This window comes from Tenrec ecaudatus, chromosome 3, assembly GCF_050624435.1.
Source record: "Tenrec ecaudatus isolate mTenEca1 chromosome 3, mTenEca1.hap1, whole genome shotgun sequence".
Taxonomy (NCBI): Eukaryota; Metazoa; Chordata; class Mammalia; order Afrosoricida; family Tenrecidae; genus Tenrec; species Tenrec ecaudatus.
Window position 1 is genome coordinate 139,833,977 of NC_134532.1, and position 18,680 is coordinate 139,852,656.

General features: G+C 42.6%; 1 protein-coding gene across 1 annotated transcript in view; it reads right to left on the bottom strand.

The window, feature by feature from the left end:
- Positions 1-9,556: 9,556 nt before the first annotated feature.
- Positions 9,557-18,680, bottom strand: part of GPAT3 (glycerol-3-phosphate acyltransferase 3) — an 87,856-nt gene continuing 78,732 nt past the window's right edge. Inside the window, exons 10-13 of the mRNA XM_075544085.1 lie at positions 15,954-16,039; positions 15,228-15,356; positions 14,452-14,531; positions 9,557-10,821 (exon numbers count right to left, since the gene is read on the bottom strand). Coding sequence (XP_075400200.1) covers positions 10,710-10,821; positions 14,452-14,531; positions 15,228-15,356; positions 15,954-16,039 — 407 coding nt within the window. The 3' untranslated portion in view covers positions 9,557-10,709. The remainder of the gene's footprint in view (positions 10,822-14,451; positions 14,532-15,227; positions 15,357-15,953; positions 16,040-18,680) is intronic.

Genomic DNA, 18,680 nt, shown 5'->3' on the forward strand with positions numbered 1-18,680 from the left:
GAGGAGCAGCAGCAGACCCAGGAGCTAGAGCATGGAACAGAGTGTACTTCCAGACCACAGAGCAAGCAAAACGGAGTGCTTTTGTGCAGGGGGCTAGTGGGGTGCCTCTAGGAACTTAATTGGGGGAACTGGCATTGCTTACCCACAGAGCGTGAGCTGAATGCCTTCTGTTTGAGGCTACCAGCTGAATGGTATGCCCTTTGGGCATTGATTGGCAGTCCTGAAAGACTTTTGTAACATGACCTGATGAATAATTCTATCAAGTGCATTTCTCACTTGCATTACAACCTGATAACTTCCTTAATAAATCCTTTAATCGTGAATTTGGTTTGTGAAGTCTGTGTACCTATTGCAATGGCTATTAGAACTTGAATGTAAAGGTAGAAAATACTAGTTAAGACAATACATCTTGTTTCTGTTTATTTTGCTTTCCCACCTGCCTCTGGATCAGCAGCTCCAAAAACCCAGAGACTTTCCTTTGTCCTTGCTATGCCCTTGACCCCAATTAGTGACAAAAGCATAGTGGGCAACAAGGATAGGTATTTTACCTTATCAAGCTAGAGAAAGTGCACCTTGAACACCACTACCCCCAACTTTAACCTGTGATTTTTAATTGATGTCTGCAATCAGCAAAGTTGTCTTAATTACACCAAAGAATGTCATTTTCACAATTTTCAAAAGAAATAAGCATCTACTTATTTTAAAAAGGAATTTAGATCATAGTCTACCTAGAGAGGAGACTGGCGCTTGCCTCCTGCTCTTCCTGGCGTGTGTACATCCTAACCATAGCTCAGAGGTCAAAGGGGTCAGAGATGTTTTAGTTCGCCCAAACAGAAAATATTATCAGAGGATAATGCACTGAACCTCCAGAAACCTTTAGCTGGCGTCACACCATGAAAATCAGTTGCCCTTGACATTAGCCCAACTCATGGGAACCCGTGTGTTGCATTCAAACTGCACATCAAGGTGCTGTGACTGGCCAGAAGCAGATCACCTGGCATGTCTTTCAAGGCAAGTCTCAGTGGCTGGAACAGCGGCCTTCTGCTTGTAGGCCAGCAGTGACTCATTTGCACCTTCATGAAGGTGTTTACATTTTCTTAGGCCACATCATGGGGGAATCTCAACTGCCAAACTACTGAGTGCTGGGATGAATCCGGCTGCAGACTGAGGAAAAATTAGTTCCCAAAGATGTAAGTAAAGCTTGGAGGCCAGCTTTCACTTTGAGGGAACGGGAAGGGACGAAAAACCCTATTCTCATAGGGTCAATTCTGACTCATAGCAACCCTGTAGGACAAAGTAGAACCACTCAGAGTTTCCAAGACTGTAACCCTCAGAAGCAGGTTACCACTGTGCATCTCAATGGCTCTTCGCCCGAGGCATTTTTTAAATCAGGCAAACGAGCATTGCTTTCCACAGCCTCAAAGTTCTATGGGATACAATGGAGATCCTGCCCCAGGTAGGGGGTCTCACTAGACCTTTCACTTGAAGATGAGATCTCAAAGGACTCCAGTCTCTGTGTAAAATAAAATGCAAATAATCCATCCTCCAATCCCAAGGGCCCGCAAGGGAAATTGCCTGCGTCATACTGTGGTGCTAAGTGAAAGGGGAAACAATTCCCTTAAGGATTTGAGGCTACTTGGCAATTAAAAGGAATGAACATAACAGCATGGGTGAATCTCAGAAGCATGTGTACCGCATTCAAAGCCACAAAGTGTCCTTCAGGTGGATTTGTAAACTAAAATCTCATTACTTACATGGTATGATAAGCTTTGTGTCAATAATTTATTTAAAGTGTCCCCAGGGCAACAGTACCCTAAAATGGTAGTGGGGAAAGTGTGTTTGTCAGTTATTGTGGGCTTTATAGGCCATGGCTTCTCGATTCTGCCCTGGTAGTGAACAGTAGCCATTGTTGCTAGGTTCCAACCATGGTGACCCCACGCACTGCAGAACGGAACACTGCCTGTCCCGCCTGCCCCATCCTCACAACTGTTCCCATGCTTGAGCCAGTGGTGGAACTTAGCCGGGTCACACAGGTTTAGAAGAACCGATAACTCATGGAAGTAAGAAATATAAATATTAAAAACTCAATGGAAGGCTATAACATTTGAGCAAATAGAACTGAAGAGAAAATTGGTGAACTAGAGGATAGAATTAAATATTATCCCAAAGAAGCCTAGAGATCCAAAGAAATGGGAAATTCAGAGTTCAAGAGCCCTATAGGATACAGAACATTTCCTGGGTGGCACAAATAGTTTGTGCTCAATATTAAGGTCAAGGTTCGCTGTTGGAACCACCCGGAAGCACACCACAGAAAAAAAAATTTTTTTTAATCATGATGGAGCAGTTCTGCTCTGTTGGAATAAAGACTCAACAGGAATGGATTTGGTTGTAGCTTGGATCAACTACAGTCTAATATTTGTTTTATCTGAGGTATAAAGGGAGAGTTGAGAGGGACAATGAAGCAAAGATATTACCTAAAGTGCGATAGGAGAATTTTTCAGAACATGTGAAAAATACCAATTCACAGATGAAAGCCAAAAGGTCCAGGCAATATAAATAAAAAGAAATCCATACCTACATACCTTAAATGAAACCTCAAAGGAACGAAAACAAAAAATCTTACAGTACACTCAAAGAAATGCTATCTTCTTTTTTTTATCATTTTATTGGGAGCTCTTACAGGTGTAACATTCCTTAGTTCGGTCACATCAAGCGGTGTTGCACACTTGTTACCACAAGCAGTTTGAAAACATTCTCCTTCTTGGCTTCCTTGATATTCACTGCCCCTTACCCTCTCCCACTCCACACCCCGGAACCCTTATTATTATGTATCTTACATTAGCTAATATAGCCATTCACCTACAATTCTGTTGTTTGTTCCCCTTGAGCAGGGTTATACAGTCAGCACTGCTATCAGCTCCCCATTCTCCCCCTTCCCTCCTCTCTTCTCATACCCTCAAGGCACCATCACTCCTGTTAACTTTTCTCGGGGGTTACCTACATTGGCTTTCATGCATCGAACAGTCTTAATTTTACCAATGACCATATACACATCTGACAAGGTTAATAAGGTAGAACTGAAACCGTAATAGTAGGAAGAGGAAATGTTAAAGAACTAGAGAAGAGTTAAATGTTTCATCAGTGCTAATAACGGACCTGGAGATATCATTCCTTCCTTTTGGCCCTTCGGTGAAGGACTGTCCAATTATCTTTCAGGTGAGTTTTGGGTCTCCACTACATCAGAGATCCTTCACATCGGTTCAGTTGTTTATTTTTGACCTTCTGATACCTATTCCCGTCAATGCCTAATGCTCACACAGGCTGGTGTGCTTCTTCCATGTGGGCTTTGTTGCTTCCCTGAGAGATGGCTGCTTGTTTAACTTCAAGCCTTTAAGACCCCAGATGCTACATCTTTTGATAGCCAGGCACCCTCAGCTTTCTTCACCACATTTGCTTATGCACCCATTTTGTCCTCAGCGATTGGGGAGTGTGAGTATCTTACAATGCCACATTGTTAAAATAGACCGTTGTTGTACTGGAGTAAGATATATGTATCATCTGATTGGGTTTGGCTCCTTCCATAGTATCTGGCTCTCATGTTGGGAATTGCTTGTTACGTGCATTTTCCCTTATGCCCATTCTGTTGTTTAAACTTACCTGAGTGGACTTATGTTGTACTTGACTTTTTATGGTTGGCTAACTTCACTCAGCATAATGCCTTTCAACTCTTTCCATATGATAAAGTGTTCTATCTTTTCAGCACTGTTTTTTAGGGATGGGTAGTATTACATTGTGCATATATACCAGAGTTTTTAAATCCATTTGTCTATTGATGGAAATTTAGGCCATTTCCAATATTTTGCAATAGAGAACTGCGCAACAATGAACATTGGGGGCGGGTGCTTGCTCGTGGTCTGTTTCTTATTTCTACTGGGCATATGCCCAACAGTGGAATTGCTGGGTCATACGGAAACTCAATTCCCATCTGTTTTAGGTACCACCAAATCACCTTCCACAGGGGCTGTATGTGTCTACAAGAACACGAGCAGTGAATGAGAGTCCCTCTCTCACTATCCCCTCCAACTTTAGTGGCTTTCGGCTTTTTTGAATTTGTCTCTCTTTGTGGGTATTAGGTGGTATCTCATAGTTACTGTAATTTGCATTTCCGGGATGGCTAATGACTGGGAACATTTCTCATATATTTATTGGCCATTTGGGTTTCCTCCCTTGTGAGTATTCTGTTCAAGTCTTTTGCAGAAATGCTATCTTCTATGTTAGTTCTAAACCCAGGAAAAGACTTCCACGAATAAGTGCAAAATAAAAATACTTTAGGAGTAAAAACAGGGGGTGTGTCACCAGAAGACTCTCACTAAAGTGATCCCAAAATGGAAGGATTGAGATAAGAGACAATAAAGAAAGTAGTAAAACATAAGGTAAACACTGACCATATAAAATAAAAACAAAATGACAATGATGATGATAATGACGGGGATGACAACTTTTGGATTAAAAATTAAAATACATATGTGTTAGGTAAGACCCTCTTCAGACTCGTGTAGCTGCAGGCTGGTGGCACGGAAAGTTGAAACAAAAGCAGAAAGCTCACGGGTCAGTGGGTGCAGAGTTGTGTACATCCAAGTTGGTGGAAACATGGCAGGGCACTGACAGCCTTCGATCAGCCCACATAAACCACCTCAAAGGTAGGCAGAGTCCCAGGAAGCAGGAAGGTGAAGGGAGAGAGATATTCCCAGCTACTTCCCTATAAAAAGGTCCCACCTCCCAGGAGGCATCACGCGGTTATGTCCTGATTGGCAAACTGGACTCCACCTCTCCGTTAGTGCAAGTTGACATAAAATCACTCAACTACCACACTATCACAAAGTAGCATCACAGAAGGGGCAGGGAGCGCGCCTGGTGAATGACTTCCCAGGGATTAAACTCTCAGCTCCCTGTATTACTAGGCGAACAGTAAAGATAGTAATTAACTTTAGACTTTCATAAATATTCAAAGTAAAATATATAAGACAACCAAAGAGAAAACAGAAAAAACACCATAACCTCCAACTTAGGTATAGAAAGTGGAAAATAAAAATTAGTAAATCCAAACGGCATAAAAAGAGAAATAGAAGAGCAAGTACAAAACAAAGTCATGGAAATAAATCCAGATGTTCGTTACATGAAATATAAATGTTGCTTTCATACACTGTTAGTGAACAGTGTAAATGCTGCCATCATTTTGAGAAACAATGTTCTTGGTTATCTCTTAACTGAAGGTGAAAAGGTGGCTACCCTCAGTGCCCAAGTCAGAGAAGCTCTTGTTATCTAGACCAGTAGAGAGGCCCCTAGGCATGTTCGACAAGAAAGCTGAAACAGTCAATGAAACAACAAGCTGGGATGTGGTCATGTCCTCCTTCTCCATTTGCATAAGGCGTAAGCAGCTATTGGTTTTTACCATTGTCCTTAGAGTAAACCTGCAAACTATTCTATGCAGACATGCCTTAGAGATATTGCCGTTTCCGTGAATAATAAAGTGAGTCACATAGGTTTTATTGGTTGCCAGTTGTATGTACAAGTTATGCCTAGTCTGTTAAGTGTGCTATAGCATGATAAAAAGGGTTTAAAAAGTTGTGAGAATTAGCAGCGGGTGGCAGAGAGACACGGAGTGAGCGCATGCTGCTGGAAACGTGGTGCTGATAGATTTGACTGACAAGCGGGTTTGCACAACAAGGCACAAAGCAAACAAAGGTGGTGTGTCTGCACATTTGTGTGTGTTCTCTAACTTCATAATAAACAGGAGGCCAAAAAGCAGAGAAGTGATTGCCAAAGGCTGAAAGCCAGTGTACTAGAGCCAACACACACACACAAAAATGTCTATTACTGGGGCAGTGAGTTATTTAATGTGACTCTACCAGCCAAAGTCTCTAACTCCCACCAAACGACCTTTCCCTGCATGAGTCTGCTACGCCAGTGGGGGAAGATAACGATAGGATTGACCTACGAGTAATTATGAACAGGATTCCCTGGAATGGCATCCTCTCTATAACACAAGACCTCCAAGAAGCAGGAGGAAGGAACTCATTACCAGTAAGAGCCAGGAGTCAATCACATCCTCTGGACCCAAGAGCCCTGTGCAGTGAGCCTCCTGGATCCAGATGAGAGTTCTCCATCAGAAGAACAGTGGCATTCCCGGGGGCTGGGGCATGGGAGAGGGTTAGATGTCACAAGCCGCTAAGCAAGCAAAGCTGAGTGCGTTTGTTTAGGAGGCTGGCCTATGGGTGCGGTGCCTCGGGACACTTCATTGGAAAAGTTGGACTTTTTGACCCACCAAAGTGGAGCTGCTTACCTCCAGCTGAGGCTTACTGACGTGGGGTGCCTCTGGGCACTAATCGGTGTGCTGGGCTGGCTGACCCATGGAACTTGGGCTGGATGTCTTTGAGTGGAGGCTTACCGTAGAGTGGTATGCCCTTTGGGCCAGACATTTGAATGTGTCCTTGTAAACAAGTTCCCTAAGCACTCCTCACCAGCATCACAACTTGTTTTGCAATGGAAATTGGAAACTAGAGAAGTAAAATAGTGGACACTAATTAAGACAATATAATAACTATCTAGCATCAATCCATGAGGTACAAGTGTTTAAAAAAAAAAAAGCAAAAACACAGGACACACAACTTCTGCCATGACCGTCAGGGCTCCTAGCTTACAATGGACTTCAAGTGGAGTAAATAGTTAAAGGCTCGGCTATAAACAGAATGGTTTGGCAATTTGACCCCACTCAAAGAAAGGTCTAGAAATTGGCTTCCAGAAAATCAGAGCCATGAAAACCACATGGAGCACAGCTCTTTTCTGCAACACACGGAGTCATCTTAAGTCAAAGCAGACTTGCTGACAACTAGTTGATTGGTTGGTTGGTTGGTTGGTTGGTTGGTTGGTTGGTTGGTTGGTTGGTTGGTTGGTTGGTTGGTTGGTTGGTTAGCAATCCCAGATCCCAGCCTCACACCACCCCCATCACAGTCCACTCAGTCCCATCAACAAGCAGGTTAGGTCAGTAATATTACATTTCAGAAACAAAAAGCAACAATGGCCAGTCACAGTCCTCATGACCTCAACAAGAAGCCAACAACCCTTACATTCTAAAAAGCAACAGAATGCCCAACCGGCAGCATCTGCCCTGGACACCAGACACAATGAAATCACCAAGGCGCAGTTGAATGTGCTGCGCGCGTGCGCGCGCGCGCGCGCGCGCACACACACACACACACACACACACAAAATCTGTTTGCATAGGAAAGCTGTCCACAAAGCTGTTGGTTTCAGCAGACTGCAAACTAGAACAAATTCCTCGTGTGCTGAGCATATTTACTATTTCATACATGGCTGCTCATCCAATCCCAGTGCAAAAAGTTTTGGCATTCCTACAAGTTTCTATCCATAAATATGCCAGGACAAATAGTAGAAAAGAAAGGCTCAATAAATGATTCCATGCAAGGGTTTGATGAAAGATCTCATCTACTGAGTCCATCTACCAAATGTTTCCTGCTCTTGATGTCCATTACAATCTCAAAGACACGGGAGCATTCTGTTCTGGGCACAATGTTCTCAAGTGAAAGACCTTAAATATATACAGTTCTTCTATCCAAATGCCAGTCCCGGGAAAGGACATCATGCTTGGTAGAGGGGCAGCAGAAAGGGGGAAGATAGACAAGTGGCCGCAAGGATGAGCTCTAACACAGCTGAGGATGGGGCAGGGCTGGGCGGTGGTTCACTCTGTTGAGCATAGGGTCACTGTGAGTTGGAGCCAACTCCCTGGCACCTAACAACAGCATCCAGGTCTTTGTAATGCCCACCATAAGACCAGCTGGGTCAGGCAAATAAGGTGTGTAAAACTCAGAGAGGTGACTGGTCAGTTTTTACATTCCTCTGGGTATGAGTCATCTCAGAAGCAGACTTGACATTCCCATAATGATCAAGAAAGAAGAGGCCTTCCTGAAGGGGCCAAGGCACCAAGACCATGAGACAGAACAGACGTGTGCTAGGACTATAAGGCAGTAAGTCAGAGAGGTGGGTGGGCTGCGTGGTTCACAAGGCAGAGGCCAAGTAACTAGATGCCTGAGAGGTTGAGGACCAGAGTAAAATGCCTACCAGGTACAGACAGATGGATTGTGCATAGCCTTACTGTTTTGTAGCCTGTTAGTCTCCCTAATAACCCCCCATAATTGTACTGTGAGTTCTGTGACTCCTGAAAGGAATTGTCATATTCCACAGAGAACAGAGGGCCATGGGAGGCCTGGTTGGTATCAGAATAGGGTTAAGAAATCATGTCTGACCACTGTAACAATCAGCCTTGGATTGGAGTGAGGTTGGATTTTCTAGGCCCTAGTGAGGCAAAAAGAGAACAGACATGGTACCCATGCCATTTCCTCAGGGGGTACAACCAGATGAAAACTGGGGAAACAGATAGGGAGGGGGAAAAGTAACTCTACAGAACATAAAGTATATCTGAGCAATATTTATATTTGTCTCAAAACCTGTTTTTGATAACAAGGCAATTCCTCAAGCAACTAGAAAAATAATTGTGCATGTCAGAAACCTAAAAGTGGAAAGTTCTGCTTGAAATCTCATTTGATTAGCTAGTGACTATAGGATAGCATGAATGCTTTTGTCAAGATGAGTTTTATCTCACTATTAGCAAAAGAGCCTGGAGTGGAGCATGTCCTTTGGACCCCAGGACCCCTGTACATTGAACCTCCTTGATCCAAGAGGCAGCTTTTAAAACGAGAGGAGTGGCAGGAGAGCAGCAGCAACCGAACAGGGAGACAGATATGAGAGAGAGCAGGGATTTCCTAGCCCACAGTGCAAGTGAAGCCCAGTTGTGATGGGCAGGAAGCTGGCTTGTGGAATAGATTGCCTCTGGGCACTTAATTGGTTGGGAGGTGGGGTGGAGGAGGGGAAGGGGGGCACGGGGAAGCTAGGTTTGCTAACTCCTGGAATTGGAACTGAGTGCTTTCAGGTTGAGGCTTACAATGGAGTGGTGTACCCTTCCGGCATTTATTGGCAGCCCTAACAGAGCTTTGTAATCTTGCCCCAGGCAGACACGGCAGGAAGAAACTGTCCTGATTGAGCAACCTACCATGAGCATTTCTGACCTGAATTGTAACCTGTTCATTTCCCTCATAAACCCCACAATCATGAGCACTGTCTGTGAGTTCTGTGTGGCCATGGCCATGAATCATCAAGCCCAGCAGAAAGAAAAGTAGAGCGCAGTAGGAACCAGAGCAAAAAAAGGACGGTGCCGAGAGAGGCAGAGCAGCGGCTTTCATCAGAGTGATGTTCATCCACACAGAGCCAGGAGCCAGCTAGCTCTGGCTTTAAAAGAAAAAGCCAGGGCTCGTGTTTTCATGTCCCGGGTGTTCCAGTCCAATGAACTATGGCATTCAAATGAACAACAAATACCCTTGTTTATAGTAAGAATTTCAGTTACTCGAAGCAGCAGGCAGCCAAGGGGAGGTTTTAAATAATGCAGCACACATCTAGAAATATAGAATTTATTTATGTTCACCTTAAGACGGTTTCATATTCTGTGTATGGTTTCCAGAGATCCGTAACACTCTCAGAGTTGAAGAAGACATTATATTGCTATCAAACATTGCTATGCTGTGTGAGTCGGGAAATACTTATTTCTCCCTTTAAAAAATTTAAGGCTCAGTTTCCAAAAGGTAATTTCATCACTTATTTTCCTGTTTAAGAGACTGGGAAAGTTCTAGAACAAACCACAAAGGGGTGCTGAAGAAAAGGTCATGCCACACACTCACTCACTCACTCATCCTCCCATGGGAGATACTCTATGTGACTTCTTGGCAAAAGCTCCTCTGTTTAAAAACGTGTCTGGCAATGTGCACCACCACCCTGCCAAAAAAATCAATAGATAGCAGGAGAGCAAGGTATAACTTGCTAATATATAAACAAAGAAAACCAGTTACTAGTTAGATGTATTTATCTCCATCTGCTTCTTAAAATGTGCTTCTGCATGAATTGCCTCCATATAAATGGATGGACGGACGGACAGACGGACACACACACACACACACACACACACCCCTAAACTCACTTCTTTTTGGTGATGCTTACCAAATAGTATCTCCCTTCTAAAAGACTAGCAGAAAATATTGCTGTTTCCTTGCAGCTTTTAAATCAGGTGACCACAATCCACCATGATCATTCCCGCTTGCAATAGCGGACAACCACATCTTCAGCTGGAGTGTCCTTCCACTGCCTCTTTGATCTCAGGAAGAAGCGGGGAGGGAGTTGGAAAGCTAATTATGAACAGAAAATTTGGTGGGGTCTTTTTGTTTGTTTGTTTGGGGTTGTTTTGTTTTGTTTTTAAGAATTACTATATTAAGAAATTCCACTTTTTCCTATACAAATATCTCATTCCATCAGCACGGACTAACCGTTTTATAAAAGGCTGAACCTGTTTGAACCCAGTAAACTAGCTTACAATTCATGGGGCAAATGCTTTAACAACAACACAAGCCAAACAGGCACCTGTGGGTTCTGCCTCAGTATAGAGAGATAAAGACAATTATCCTGCAGGGGGAAAATTTTTTATAAAAAAATATAAACAATGAAACAAAACAAAAACCCCAAACACTTCATTTTTAAGGGCAGGTTCTGGGAAATCCTGTTGCATCTTATTTGATCTAGGGTGGCTGTCAGTCCAAGTGAGAGTTGAGACATCCGTTGCCCACAATCATCTTGCTGTAGTTCTTTTGCTGCTCTTCCTTAAAAGTGTCCTTCACCTTCGCCCTCTTCAGCCCTCCGTCCCTGGAAATGAGAAGGCAAATACGTAAGAGCTCCTCCCCAGCAACGGTTTCAAGGGTGACAGATCAACACACATTGCATGGCGCCGTGATATTCAAGAGGAAAGAATGCTAGAATTAGAGGCAGAACAACTCAAACATGAGTTTCTGCTTTGTACACTTAACACCTTGGTGATTTTGTAGAACAATCCCTATGGTCCTTGGTTAAAATAATGACATGTCCACTCGGATTCCTTTTTAGAAGTTAAGCCAGTCATCATGGAATCACTTCTAACGGTTGACAGCCCCTGTGGTCGGAGCATAACGTGCTCCACGGCATGTCCAGTGACTGGTGTTCTCAGAAGCAATAGATTGCCAGCCTTTCTTTCAAGGTGAACCAAGTGGAATCAAATCTCCAACCTATTCCTGGACAGCAGTTGAGCATCTTAACCATTTGTACCACTCGGAGACTCAGTTTTAGAAGTTAAGACTGTTACATTCTACACTTGAACATTGCATGAAAACTAGCCCCCCTGCTTTGTGCATGTATGTTTTACTTAAGAGAGCAAAATGTCAATGTTTAATTTAGCTAGTCTTCCCAGAAAAACACGTGGAAAATGAAAACCACACACATAAGAAATGGTGGGGACAAATTCCTTCAAGGTGAATGGGTTAATGATTGACTCTAATCATATCTTGCACAAGTGGTGCTTTTCATTCAAAGCACTATATTTCAAGTGTTTATAATCTTCCTTATTGCAAAACAGAGCCATAATACAACAACAAAACCATAAACTCCATTCAACCAGTAGTTAGTGCTCTGTAAGCAGTATTTCTTAATTCCAAGGCTGCCAATCTTTGCACTCTCTCCTGGGAGGTAAAAACTCAAACCTGCTTGGGTTGTAAGGACTCTGTGTGCCTTTCTCTCTTGGAGCGATGCAAAGAACCAACAAACTAAAAGGAGGAGACTAGACCACTAGGTACTATCTCCCTCCCAATCTAATGTTTCAGATTGAAACTCTTACGAGAGGGTGAACTGAGGACCTGCTTACATTATACTCGACCTGTTTGATTTTAACCCCGTTCCGCATGGATGTGAGCCAAGTTTTCTTGGATGAACTCAATGCCATAAAACCACACCTTGACCTGTTTCCAGATACCTGCCTGTGACAATTACAATGTTCTGGCCTCCAGAGTCAAACAGTAAGTTCTCGCCTTAAAGTTTAACCCCACGTTTTCCAGGGGCTCAGTCAATATGGCGTTATTATAAAACACACTTACAAATTGTGGTCAACCACCACTAACCACTCACACCTAACTCACAGCCAGTGAATGACTCCAGCTGGGGGGGGGGGGTTGGCAGGACAGGGGAGAGCGGCCCCTTCCTCTGGGTCCCAGACTGTAACTACAGAAGCACTCCTGCGAGCAGTGGGAGGTTTCGAACTGCTTCCTATGAGGTTAGCCGTCCAGTGCAGAACAACGACACCACAATTAACTCTGACTAGCGGTATATCTAATCCATAGGATTTACTTTCATGCCTCTGGGTGGACTTGGACATCCCACCTTTTGTTTGCAGCACCCAAGAACTCTGAGAATTGTGGTTAAACCTGATTCCATCTAGGACAGAGGAGAACTGCCCCATAGGCTTGCCCAGGCTGTCATCCTGACCAAAGTACAGCACGGTCTCTCCTGTAAAGTGGTTGGTGGGTTCCAAGTGCCCACTTTCACCAAGTGCGTAACTACCTACGCAGTGTTCAACACCAAACCAAACTCACTGCCACTGAGTCCCTACACTTTATGGGAGTAGAAACCTGGCCCGTAGGGCAGCTGGTGGCTTCAAGTTGCTGGCCTTGCAGCTAGCAACCCAACTGGTTACCCACGACACCCTCAGGCCCATCGTTTTTAAAGACCGCTTTTGTCCAAGCAAGTTGCCTCTACTTTTGATTCCATCTCCATTCAGGGAAGGCAATTCTCACTCGATAGGCCTGTTTGTGGCTCTGAGGGCCGGAGTTAGAATTCGGAGGTCGGAGGGTTATGCTCACTTGGAAACGAACGCTCAGTGATCAGTGATATGAATATTAACCTGCCCAGCCCTCATACACCTTCTCTGGTCTAGACATGCTGTGCCTGCCCGCTACTTTGTTGGGGTCTACGTAAAGTTGTTGCATCCGTTCCAAAGATGTTTCAGGGAATAATAATAGATGTATGCACATATATGTAAGAGAGATATTAAAATGGTAATTATATCAGGAATACTACTTCAATTATTGAGCCACTTCTTTTAAAAGGTTCTTTTACTATTTTCCTACTTGTGCTTTCCTATGATTCATATTTCCTAAAGGCTGAAAATTTTGAAACATGATGGAAAAGGGGAAGGGAAAGGCAGGTACTTTTAAACACCAAAACTGAGTCAACTTAGAAATGCAGCGATTTTAAATGTCTGTGTTCCGGTATTTAATTGTTTTCTTTTTTTCTTTTAATGTGAATTTTTTTTCATATTGGAGAGTTTTATATTTACTTTAGTAGTTGATGGTGGTACAACATTTTGCTGGTAAGTTTTCATACTGCGTTTTAAACCATGAGAGATTAAAATCAAAGAAATTCATTTATTTTTAAAAGCTGCCTCTAAATGATTCATAGCACATATATGAATTCTGACTCTCAAGAGCTAAGGAAAGTGTGAGCCACAAGAATAATACCTCTTCTTGCCTGAGATCCAGGCCCCAAACAAGCAAAATGTCTAAGTCGGCAGTGTTGTTCTTTGAGTATCTCGACATCTTTTTTGTACAATTCTCCTTTCCAACTGCCCATAAGGCACATTGGTGGTGCATGGGTTAAGTATCAGGCAGCTAACTAAAAGGTGGGCAGTTTGAACACACCAGATGCTTCTTGGGCAAAAGATGAAGCAGTCCACTTCTGTAAAGACTTAAAGCTTCAGAAATGCTAGGGAGCAGATCGACTCTGTCTTATAGGCGAGGAACCAACTTCACACAATGGGTAGAACATCCGTTTGACCTCACTCTGCACTCTAGCACTCCAACTGTTACCTGCAGCCCCTACCCAGAGACCTCCGAGTTACCTAATTCCCCTTTGCAAAGGTTGCAGATTTGGGCCAGTGTTAGATCACACAATGAAGTTCTTGTTTGATCAAGGAAAAATATCCATGTAGACAGGCTAATCCATGCCAATAAGTGTGTGAGAAAATCTGTTTGAGAGGACAAGCACCTATTCAGCTATATTTAAAAGGTACAGGACCGGTCAGCACTAAGACTATGTCCCCCAGCTTTGTAGCTAGTTGTTACCACATGATTTGAGTTTGTCAATGGATATAATTGGAGGTGGTAAGTGCAACTTTCAGCACATGCTCCTTAAGACATAAGGGTGTCCTTCTTGTACATATGGGTAGAGATGGAGCTTCTTAGACGATAAAGTTGAAATACATATGAAGCAACATGGAATGCACTGTGAGACCAGCCTTGACTATCAGTGTTTAAATAAGAGATAAGCTTCTACTGTGTTTAAGCCATTGATAATTGGTACAACCCACTGCTGCTTTCAGTTAACCTAAAAGCTAACTAGCACTACAAATTGCATTTTAAAAAGATGATTTTTAGTTAAAAATTAAAATTATAGTACTTCTCAAAGTTTTCTTACCAGGGAAGCTCAGTCAATCCTCCTTGTACAGCAATAGCAGACTTAACCCTGTTAGCAAACTGAACAGCATCTTCCCCTTCCTGCAAAAAAATATTATTATTATTATGAGTACGCCCTAGGTTTGGAGCTTTCAAACAATACTTTAACATGTCTTTATAATTATACAAGTGTAAGATTCAAATGATCACAAATAGTTTCCATTCTAGGCTGATCATAGTAAATACCATTTGTTCTATCAAGAAAATATCATACAGTACTGTACAAGATATTTTTACTATGTGCATATATTTTTATGCATTTTATTAGTCTTTCCCAAGGTAAAACATCCCGTAATATCTGTAGCATCTGTGAACCAAGAATTATTGTAAAAACTACTAGGAGAAAAAGAGTTTCTATAGAAAGACTAGATTCGCAGAGGGCTATTTTGGAGAAGCTGGCAGCTGCAAAGTGCTAACATGCTCAAGTTGCTAAGCAAGAGGTTGGGTCAAGTCCACCCAGAGGCACCTTCGAAAAGGTAGTCTACTTTCAAAAACTCAGCTATTGAAAATACCATGGCATACAGTTTTACTCTGACACATATATGGTTACTCTGAGTCAGAACCAACTCAAGGGCAACTAGTAAATGCATTATTCAAAACTGACTCATTTCTTAGGAAGCAGGAAGGTAGCGCAACTTCAGCTGATGTGAAGAAGGAATGTGCCCAGGTTTTTAGGTAAAGGTTTCGTAGCGTTTTTCTGAAGATAAAGCACAAAGGCTCGCTGTAACTATAGAATACCTCTCTGGTCATCGGGGGCATGTACCACACATCACAGACAATGGCCCAGCTGGTCATCATTCGAAGCAGGTAGCTCACCATGCTGTACTTACTACTATTCCAAAAGGCATCACCAAACTGAGGGTTATACTGAAGGGGGGAAAAATAGAAAAATTCATTCCAGTTACAAACTAAGAAGTGGCTTTTCTCATTCATGCCCATTTTCAAGGTAACAAGCCAAACATCTCTATCTGAACCCAAGATGAAGAGAGCTTCTTCACTTGCTAAAATTTATCCCCAAAAGTAAAATGAGCCTTTTAACTTCTCCAATTAGAGCAGAATGCTTTTACAAACGTAGCCCCTTAATACTGGGCACAGTTGTGACAATAGAGTTATATGTGTGCCTATTGATATGGCTCCCTACTTAAGCGAAAGGTCTACGGAAGTAGAAAGCATTTCTGTTCGCATTGTATCCTCAGTGCTTAATATAATTCCTGGTTCTCAGTAATACAGTATCTGTCTATTATCTATCTGCCTAACTACATGCATATCAACACATGCCCAGCTATACAGAGAGTGATCAAGCAAATGGCGCAAGATACAAAGCATGGTGGACTCCGAATAAGGCCTGCAAACGCATTATGTATATTAGCCGTGCGATTCTGATGCTTGAAATTAGATCTAAATAAAAGTCACCAAGACAGCACTAGTTTTCATGGGGGTTGGGGGGGCAGGCATTGCTTTTACCTTAATTGCAACTGGATATATGGTTCCTCCAATTTCAAAGCTTCCCTTTTTAAACATCATGACTGAAGTGTTGTTGATGCAAGTTCCTGCAGAGGATTGGGGGTAGAAGGTGCAAGGAGAATAATTTTAAAGGCAGTCATTTTTAAAAACACATTTGAAATTAACCATATTCATGGACTACTACACGACATAAAGAGTCAGCAAGGGTGCAGTACAACACCGACAAAACACACATTTTTCTAGTTCTTTAATGCTCCCTGCATTATTCACGACCCCAGTTCTACCTTAAAAATTTGGCTAAAAATGAGCATGTAAACTGGTACAGATAAGAGCTCTGGCCACATGTATAATCCCTTAGGAACAATAATGGGAGCATTGATACCATGAGGGTAGGGGGAAGATGAGGGGAGAAAGGGGGAAACAATCACAATGATAGAAGTATAACACACAACACCAGTGACTAACAACAGAAACATGGGTGGAGGGAGACAGTGGACAGTGTAAGATATGAAAATAATAATCGTGTATAAAATTTATCAAGGGTTCACAAGGGTAAGAGAGTAGGGAAGGGAGGGGAAAATAAGGAGCTTATGCCAAGGGCTCAAATAGTAAGAAAATGTTTTGAAAATGGTGATGGCAACATATGTACAATTGATATATATGTGGATTTTTATAAGAGTCCCCAATAAAATGATAATAATTAAAAATAAAGAGAAATGATGAATCGGAGAAACACCTCACAGCATGAATGAGCCTACAGGACATTATATTGAATTAAATTAGTCAAGTAAAAAGGGACACATATTATATGAGACCATTATTATAAAAAGTCAAGAACAGGTATTCACACGAAAGAAACACTCTGGGATGGCTACAAAGAATGGGACAGACAGGGAGAGGAAGTCCCTGCTAGAGGGTAGATCAGTGTTAATGGGTGTAGGGGAAGGAAATGCACAATAGGAGAGAGGTTAAGAAGAAAATGATGGAGGCAGGAGAAAGACATCGAAAGGTTTGTGAGCGTTAAAGGCAACAGAGGCAAATATTGTACATACAATGCGACAGCAGCAGGGATTTCTACTGGTAGATACTTGGACCGGCTGAACAGGAAAACGAACAAGAACAGGAGTGTGCCCACAAATACAGACAGACTGGACAAAAAAATTTTGTTTATGTATATTTACTTTTGCTGTAAATATATCCATGAATGTACACAGAGAGGATAAAGTTTTGAAAACTTCTTAGACATAATCAAACACCAGAACGACATGAGTTGCTGGTCCTGGAGGCTCAGGATCATAGTCTCGGGGAACCCCGAGGTCCACTGGCACACTATACCCCACAGTCAATGTTCTACATCCTACCTTGGTGACTAACAACTGAGGTCTTAACAGCTCATGAACAGCTAGCTGAGGTGCAACTACTGGTCTCTCCCCACTCAGTGGGAGAGAAGAAGGATGAAATCAAAAGACACATGGAAATAATTGGTCCATTGTACCAACGGGCCATGCGACCATCAGTCTCCTCACACCTGAGACCTAGAAGAACTAGATGGTGCCTAGTTACCATTAGCAACTGTTCTGAAAGGTTCACATTAGAGAACCCTGGATAGAGTGGAAGGAGAATGTGGAGCACAACGCAACTCAACAAAAAGACCATGCTTACAGCTCAGATGGGAGACTGGTAAGAGACCCCCACCCCCACCCCCACCATGCCAGACTATGGCTCTCAAATACCCATCAGGTCTGGAACTGATGGGACCACTTGAAATCAAAAGAGGCAGCGTGTGCCATGGTCAAAGTCCAGAGGGTCAGGAGAGAATGAAGAATACAAGCAGGAAAGGGGGAGGAAGGGGACTAGGTGGTGGTACATTGGCGGCATTGCAATGATGGGGTTGAATCACAGTGTATAAGCATTAGAAAATGTGAACCTATGATCTGTTCTAAAAACCACCTAATTCACGATAAAAGGCAAAATAAAAATAACTGCCAAAGGAATTATTTTGATGCGAAACAATTTAAAATACTCAACTAATATTCTTTACTACATTTTGCTACTGTTTCACAAATCAATACCTGCCTAATTTGACAGGGCTTAGCAGGCTTAATAGCAAACCCTTCTTTTACTCTTGAACAAACTAGAGTTCTAACTCCTTCACAGTAGGTCACAATTCCATTATATTTAAAGTAAGGACTTTGAAAAGTTATGGACAATAACTTTCTTGGCTCGTTACCCATAAAGGACATGGAAGATACACACACACACACACACACACTTATTTTTAAGGCACAATGACTTCCAGTCAAAAGATGGTCAAGAGAAGACCATTCCCATTGGACTCACAATGCCAGCATTAGAACAATTCTATCCTTAATGCGTGTTGTTTTAAACGCATTTTATGTGATTTGGGTGGATTTTGAGGAGCAATTCGGTTTTCCATTAATACTTCATCTATAGTTTGCTGAGTGGCAATACCTTCAGTCAGTCCAGAGCAATGGCACTCTTCCCACTTACTTCCTGTGTTTTCATTTCCATCCAGTCTTCTCCTATCCTTCCTGCTTTCTGAGCTTGATTCTTCAGCAAACACTGCCCTTTTGATCTCATCTGGCCTATTGTTCCCGTGAGTGCCTAGCTCCCGGTGTTACTGTTCCCCTGATAGATTTTCCCCTGATGGGACCACAGAGATGAATTCCATTCCAGGTTGGAAAGGTGTCCAAGAGCCTCATCAGG